At 37.9% G+C, this 8,483-nt stretch overlaps 1 protein-coding gene across 1 annotated transcript; it reads right to left on the bottom strand.

The window, feature by feature from the left end:
- On the bottom strand, positions 1 to 5,566 carry LOC120351629 (chromatin-remodeling complex ATPase chain Iswi-like). The gene is made up of 5 exons (XM_039429509.1): positions 5,452 to 5,566; positions 4,065 to 4,246; positions 3,094 to 3,333; positions 575 to 716; positions 1 to 90 (listed from the first exon to the last, which is right to left on the bottom strand). Exons 2-5 carry the CDS (start codon positions 4,181 to 4,183, stop codon positions 1 to 3), a joined length of 591 nt encoding a protein of 196 aa, XP_039285443.1. The 5' UTR covers positions 4,184 to 4,246; positions 5,452 to 5,566.
- Between the last annotated feature and the right edge of the window lie 2,917 nt (positions 5,567 to 8,483).

Here is an 8,483-nt window from a genome sequence, read left to right as displayed (position 1 = left end):
TCATTCTATCATCTTCAAAATGTTCAAGAACTCAAACTGTTTAAGATTGTCTAAAGGACAGTCACAGCGAGGATTACATGAGCTGCCAACCTTGGAAAACGAAAATTCCCAAAACTACATACAAAAGTTACAATTGTGCGGCAATTTGCCGCGGGCGCGACTACTCGCGTCTTAAAGGTCTTTTTAATTCAAGAAAGATGACATCAATAAAAATGTTCTATGATACTTGTATTCAAAATAGCGGCTGATTGAAGTTTTAGTTTTTAAAGAAATGATTGGTGAAACTTCCATCAGCCGCCATTTTGGATACAAGTATCATAGAACATTTTTATTGATGTCATCTGTCTTCTTTAAACCTTTTAAATAATGTATCACACAATGGGTGTCTACATTCCAAATATTTTAGTTACAACCACTCATTTCTTTATTTCATTAATTCTATTAATAAAATGACAAATTTATACAATAAAATAATGGATCATTACACATTGAGCAGATATAGTATAATCTAGGTTAGGTTAGATTATAGAAAATTATCGATCACCCACATAAAACAGTGTAAAAGTGAGCTTACTCGTGATTCTTGGTCTCCAATAAGGCAAACCGATCGCAAAGATGGACACCATTTTTTGAATTCGCCCATCCAGTTGGCCAAGGTGGATTTCGGCACTATTACCATATGTGGGCCCTCAATGTTTCTGTAGTGCTTCATGTACCTGAAGTATAAAACAAAACACACATGTTTTTATTGAAATATAAATTGAAGACAAGACTTGTAAAAGTAAACTATCCTCATAAAATAATGTACATGATCAAAGTAGTGAACGGAAGAAAAGTTATAGTACAAAATTCAGCATACCAAAGAACTCAAGTGAATTAATGAAGCAATTTATATGCACTGACTGTGACGCTTCGAAATTTAAAAATCCTGAAGATGTTTGGGCAAAATATTTCTAAACAATCATCAGAACATTACCTGAATGAACAATGCTCAAGCTTTACAAAAAGTTCTAAAATTTATGAATCAAGCTTGATTTTTTTGGATTTCGTATTGTCAATGTTATTTATTTATTACTCATCATTACATAACATCATGTCCGGGAATATTCCCGTTTGATACGTAAATTGTCAGATATAATAATATATAGGTACATAAGAATATACAATAACATGATAGAATGACACATGATATATGATAGAATCATAAAATAAAATCAATAACATTTCAAGTCACAGTTATAGAACTATTCATAATAATAGAATAAATTTCACCTCAAAATCTATCAACAATAAACTCTGCCACTGAGTAGTAGACTCTCTCAGTTAACATTGACTTGATAGTTTTTTGGAACAGCGGCAATGAATCAATTTTATGGATGGCCTCGGGTAACTTATTATACAATTTTATTCCTGAATAAGAAGGGTTTCTTTCGTAAGAGGCATGTCTGTGAATAGGGTATAATATCAAGCTCTGATTACGCGTAGAATAGTTGTCTGTCTGTGCAAAAATTAAATTTATGGATATTACTCTTTATGAATATTAACAAATGAAATATGTAGATGGCAGGCAGAGTGAGGATCTTCAATTCCCGAAAAATAGATTTGCATGTATCTCTAGCTCTTAAACCAAAGACCACCCTAATGATCTTTTTTTGAATTAAAAATATTTTATAGCTGTCAGTCGAGTTTCCCCAGAAAATATTTCCATAGCATAGGTGGGAATAGACATAGGCATAGTATACGGTGATGAGTGTATTTCTATCAACTGAATGAGATAGCTTGAGAATAACATAATATGCACGGTTCAACTTTGTCGTGAGATTTTTTATATGTTCTTTCCAATTTAGTCCCTCATCTATTGTAACTCCTAGGAATTTTAAAGATTTAGCTGTTTTTAGTCCATTATCATAAAGAGGGAGAAAACTTCTCAAGTTGGTTCTTCTGTAACTAAATTCCATCTGATAATTTTACTGTAGTTGAGAGAGAGGCAATTTGCTTTGAGCCAATCAGTTATGTTTTCCAGGTCTTTTTTTATGTTACCAGCTAGAGTTTTGTGATTTTTGTCTGATATTAATGCGGTCGTGTCATCAGCAAACATTATAAGTCTTGATTGGGAAACTGACTCAGGGAAATCGTTTACATAGATGATGAATAATAGAGGCCCAAGTATTGATCCTTGACGCACTCCATTCGTTATTTTTGAAAAGGAAAATTACCTAAGTGATTCTTTATCTTTCACACATTGTTGTCTATTATTCAAGTAAGAGCTAAACCAATTGAAGGCTGTCCCAACTACACCATAACAGCGAAGCTTTTCCAACAAAATAGTATGATTCACACATTCGAATGCCTTTGATAAATCGCAGAAGATGCCGGCAACAAACTGCGATCCATCAACAGCCAATGAGAGACTTGATATAAATGGCCCCAGTTGTATTCATGGCAACTTGGGTTGTTAGGGTGGCAACTAACTACAGGACAGGTGTGTTGAAGATGTGTGTAGGCTACACATTATTTTGTCATACATTATTATGACATTATTGTGTCCTCACATCGAAAGGCTTCGAACAAAAATGTTTGAGGTTAGGTTTTTGTATTTTCGATTTTTTGTTAATGTTTTCTTTGCTGCTCTAGTTGAGGGTCAATTATTTTTGCATCATTATAATTTTTCAGTGGTTTATTTATTATTATTAAGAGCTGCTGTTGTCGAACTTCTGTTATTTGTTCGAAACCTCTCGCTGATGACACAACATGCATGACGAGCATATGTGTACACACATGTTCAAAACACTTGTCCTGCTGTTAGTGGCCACCCTAGGGGAATAATAATTATCCTATTGTATTCAAAGATTATTCATAGAATATGAAAATATACGATCTAATCCCTCTAATCCCACAAGCTGTATAAAATTGATGCTCCAAGATCTATGAAATATCTGCACTGTGGAAACAGTAGATACTCATGACTCCATTGTGTATGATGTTCAGAGAAAAAATATGATATCATTATTTATCATAATTTTTTCATTTTATTGACTATTAAATTTTAATCATAAAAGGATGTACATCCTAACATAATATAATAAAACTCACCCTAATAGAGATATAGTTTGCAGCGTTTTTCCGAGACCCATTTCATCGGCCAGAATTCCGTTAATTCCATTTTCATAGAGTGAGATCATCCAGTTGAGACCTCTCACTTGGTAATCTCTCATTGTTCCGCTTTTTATGTAGAACGGCGAATTGTCGAAACGTGTGATCGTTTTTCTGGTTGTGTTTGTTTCAGCCAACAACTCTTCATCTTCCTCCTGCTCGGTTTTACGATGGCGATGGCTGAAACATTATTGCAAATTAACATTAAAATTAAAATTCAAACAGCACAGACATACAAGTATAATATTTACTGTATTATTGCCTACCCTGAAGTAGGCAGTTTAGAAAAAATATTCTACTCAAATTACAATTATTAAGGACTAAATAGATTAAATTTCTATATTTTCAGCCGAATTCTGAGTGTATTTGAAATATTATTTTAATGTACCAAATATGTCACAATTTAATCAAGAGCACAGAATATTCTTTGCAGATGAATAAGAATGAAAACAACATTTTATTTGAGTAAAACAAGCCAAATTAAAAATGAACAACATCGAATCAGATAATTTTATAATAGAAATGACAAATGCATAACAATAGTTTTTCTAATGTCAAATCTATATGTCTACTAAAGAAGCCTGAATTATACAAAAGTCATATTAGATGCTTCAATAAGTTTCATGTTATAAACAATTTAAATGATGGATATTGGGTGAAAAGTAATGTGGCTTACTAGGTTAGTTAATGGTGTTATTGTAAATAATATGCGTTTTCATTACATGAAGAAATATTAATTCTTCAAAAGCTTATGGCTAGATCAGTTTTCAATTAATTTATTCTGAGTGAGATTTCTGACTGAAATTTAATGTAACTTTTATATTTTTACGGATATGTGTTATAAGTTGATACAAAATTGTAATTAACAATCACGCACTTGATTGTATATTTTTTCCAAGTTGAAAACTTACTCTCCAGGATCTGACGAGCCAGCTGCTGCCAATTTCATGGAGCCATTGGGATCCTTATCTTTGCGCGGTCTTCCGGCTTTCTTGACAGGACTTGGATTAGTTTTGGTCGGGTTGTTCATGAAATGAGCGAAAATTTCGGTTTGCTTCAGCAGATAGTCGAATCGTTTGCCTCTATCCGTTTGCTGTAAAGAATTAAAATCAAGTTATTCCTTCAAAAATTCATTAATCACCAATATTTTTGTATTTTGAGGTGCTTAAGAAATAATAAGACCAATATAATGGGAAACCAGCTACAGTTACTATGCTTTCTAGTGAACGAATAGGGCAGAATCGCTTTGGAAGCGATTGGCTCTGTGGTCGCGCCCAAGGTCCATGCGCCTCTTACTCTCGTTGTAAGTGACCATCTGAAGAGCCTAAAATGTGCTTTCAACATTCTTGTCATTTCAATTTATAGATCTGATAACTTTTTATTTATAATAATAATATTCGTATGGCTTTTATTGGTGGGGAGTTCCTGACGGAAGTTTATTCATTTTTATTTATTATGGATATCTAACACAATGTCACCCTTAGTTCTTGATAGAAATTCTCAGTTGAGGTTCCTGCAGACGAGTAGGCCTACCTAGTGCTTCACAAGTGTCATTCACTTTAAACTGAGGGAATTCTGTCAAGTTTCAAGGGAATCTCATTGTAAGAGACTTAGACCCGGTTGCACAAAAGCCGGTTGAATTTTAAAGGTGATTAATTTCACGAGAACCAATCAGAGAATGCGGCTTTATTGGAAAGACTGCTTCTTTGATTGGTTTTCGTGCAACCGGCACTAAGCCATTAATTTTCGGCCTACTAATGGCCAAAACTGGCTGGACTATACAGCTACTGCCACCAGTGGATGCTACTATTACTGGATCAAACTACTATCTCCGTTCGCATAGACCCTATACATATAGGCCTAGGGCCTATAATAAACTATGCAAGAATAGCTTCCATCATTAAGATGATCATTTCAGTTTTCAGAACAGTTCTGAAGCGTTCTGAAGAACTTAGGATATTGACAATTACTGAAAAACCTCCACATTTGAAAAATAATTTCGGACATCAATGAATGTAAATCGGCCTCTGAAAGGGAATATTTCATAGACATGAGGGATTATGGCAAATCACTGTACCACATATTCTATGTTTTCAGTTTCATAATAGTAACAACAAAGTTATCCTTAAAAAATCACTATATAGATATAACATTAACTACTGTACAGAGAGATCGAAAAGCGACGCACAAGTGGATGAAATTATTGAACGTATTGATGTGCGCGACTTTCCCATCTCTCTGTAGAATAGATTTGCCCTATTCATCTAGACATAAGGTTATATGATTAACAATACTTACAATTTTAGTATCGAAGTCTTCAATCTTGCCCAACTGTCCAGGTTGATCAGCGGACTGAGCAGATTCCGATTCCACTGATGATTCATTCTGAAACAAAATAATAAATTGATTAAAAATCAGATAAAGAAGCAAGTTTCAAGATTCAAACTATAAAAGGGGGATGAATTAATAACTAGAATACTTAAATATAAGTCTATGCCATAAACTATTCAAAACAATTAGTCTGAATTTTTAGGAGAGTAGGCCTATTCAAAAATTACAATATACAAAAGAATCGAATATATTTCTAATTATCTCATAGGTATGAATCCTAGAATTAAAGTACACATTTTTCATCTCAACTATCATCTTTGGGGTAGGATATTCACTAGACAGTTTTTTTAATAGGCGAATTATATGCGCGCTAGTTCTATTTTAACCACACAACGCACATTGAATGAACGGTTGCTATTTCAAACTCATCCTTACCTTAACGCCCAGCCTTTATCTTATAACCCCTGCCCTACTAGTTTAGACAAAAAATTACCTGAATTACCTTCCTCTTCACTTATTACTTATTACTTTTCACATTTCAACTTTTGAGATTGTAACCCAGAAAATATTCAAGCCAACACTCAAGTCTTGAGTTGAATAGGTACTGATATATTCAACCACTTCAAAACCTTCAGCAGTTTATTGAAAATCGCAAGGTTGATGCAGGAAATGCATCAAAGGCCTTTGACAAGCTCAGTAAGGCACATCTATAACACCTCGACTTCTAGTGTTGTGACCATGGAGATCACTCCTTGTGTTGAATCTTTCAAGATTTGCTCGCACAAACACAACACACAAATATATGTAAAGACTGTAGATGGTCATTAAACCTGTGGACTGGAGGAGAGGCCATACATGACAGTACGTAACTGTACAGGCATCAACTGTATGGTTCCCAATCGCTGGAATATGGGCTGGCAGTGAGCATCATACTCACTAAAAATAATTACACGGAGTGTCATTTTTTGAAGCGGGTGTTTGTTGTTATCAATATGCCATATTGAATGTGGCTGGCAAATACTGCATGGTACTGTACTACATTATTACACCGTGCAGAACTTGATCAAAATTCAACTAACTCGGTCCCCGCGCACAGGCACGGCCCATGCGGGGACCTTCCTCTTATTTAATAGCTATTAGTTATTAACAGCAATAATAGTTATTAATGTAACAGTCATAGTTTGTAGTTGTGGTCATGTATTTTTTAGAATTATTTTATAAATTTTATACTACAGTATCAACATGGGCTTGTCACGATGTATATCGTAACTAGTGAGGGGAATTGAGTTTAGGGCTTGTTCTAAAGACGCTTGGTTATCTCTTGATGAAATCGCCGAGTCCAACGAGCAGCCCAGCCGCTGGGCTACCGCTCAGCATTGCTGCGCATCCTTACTCCCCTCCCTCTCAGCCACTGAGGGAGGCTCGTGAAGGGCTAGTAGGAGCTCAGTCTAGTGCGGGTGTCCAGTGCGAGCGGTCGACAGAGAGAGTGAAGGAAGCAGCGCGCAGCTAGCAACATAGTACATCTAATATCCTGAGTGTACTCCGACTCCTTCGACTACTAGGAGTTGTGTCTGAGGTTAACGGGGGTTAATCGAAGACACTGGAAGCTCCGAGATTCAGCACTCGCTTGGGCGAGTGTTGTTCGACCATTTCGACGACTTTGGGCAGCAACCTGCCTGTTTCGACCAGTAGCGACACGTCAGGTTTTGGCTAAAACCTGACTGGACCCTGGTATATCATCGCGGAAACCAGGAAGGGTAAGAGGACCTCGAGTAAGGCTTGGAAAGGCCTTTCTCGACCCCGAGACGTGATCCTGACCCCAGGAAATAGCCGGTGCCCGAGGATAGGGACCCGTGACCAGCATCGACGGCGAGTGCAAGGGACTCTCCTACCTTGCTATTTCCGACAGGAAAAGCAGGAGGACCTCGAGTAAGGCTTGGGAAGGCCTTTCTCGACCCCGATGCACGATCCTGACCGCAGGAAAACACCCGGTGCCCGAGGTTAGGGACCCAGTGGTGAAGCCCGGTGCGTGGGCTCCTATAGCTTACTGATTCGCCTTCGAATAGCAGGAGGACCTCGAGAAAGGCTTGGGAAGGCCTTCCTCGACTCCGTGACATGATCCTGACCCCAAGAAAACACCCGATGCCCGAGGTTAGGGACCCGGTGACCAGAAGTGAAGCCCGGTGCGTGGGCTCCTATAGCTTGCTGATTCGCCTTCGAATAGCAGGAGGACCACGAGAAAGGCTTGGGAAGGCCTTTCTCGATTTCGTGACACGATCCTGACCCCAGGAAAACACCCGGTGCCCGAGGTTAAGGACCTGGTGACCGACTACTGCAACCAGTTCCAAGGCTCTCAAACCCTGCTATTTCGGATCCTAATAGCAGGAGGACATCTAGTGGCAATCGGGAACGCTACTCCCGTAACAGAGACCCCCCTCACGGCAGACATCAGATCGTTCCTGATCCTCTCACTCCACGCCCAACCCTGTTAGGCAGTGCGAAAGCACGGCCCCTCTTACCTAAAAGAGGGAAGCATTTCTCCAAGGTGCTCAAGACCCTGTTTCAACCCCCGACTCGAACGAGGGTGGTTGGCGGACACCCCACCAAGTCTCCTGTCCCCTGCTGCGGCCCACCCCAGTCGCCGACTGAGTCTAGCCGGCCCAGAGCGACACTAGGAATTCTGGTAGAAGGTGTGGGCAAAAATCTACTCAGAGGCTACAAGGTGCATAGTCAGTTATGTTATAATGCTATGAATATTTTAAGTTGTATTGCTGTCCATAACATGTATTGTGTTTGTTCTTTTGTTTTTTTTTTTTTTTTTTTTTGAGGAAAGTTTGACATCAGCAGGCATTCAAAACCTGTCACCTCATCCTTCCAATTAGAAGTAGATAAACAACTCCTGAGTTTCTTGCAAACCTTGAAGATAGGTGTCACCTATGATAATTTGGTATCAGTAACAAAATCAAATAAGGTAAAGTAACGCAGGTATGTAACTAATG

Source organism: Nilaparvata lugens, chromosome 5 (assembly GCF_014356525.2).
Source record: "Nilaparvata lugens isolate BPH chromosome 5, ASM1435652v1, whole genome shotgun sequence".
NCBI lineage: Eukaryota > Metazoa > Arthropoda > Insecta > Hemiptera > Delphacidae > Nilaparvata > Nilaparvata lugens.
The sequence above is the reverse complement of the archived record's forward strand: the minus strand, read 5'-3'. Positions and strand labels throughout refer to the sequence as shown.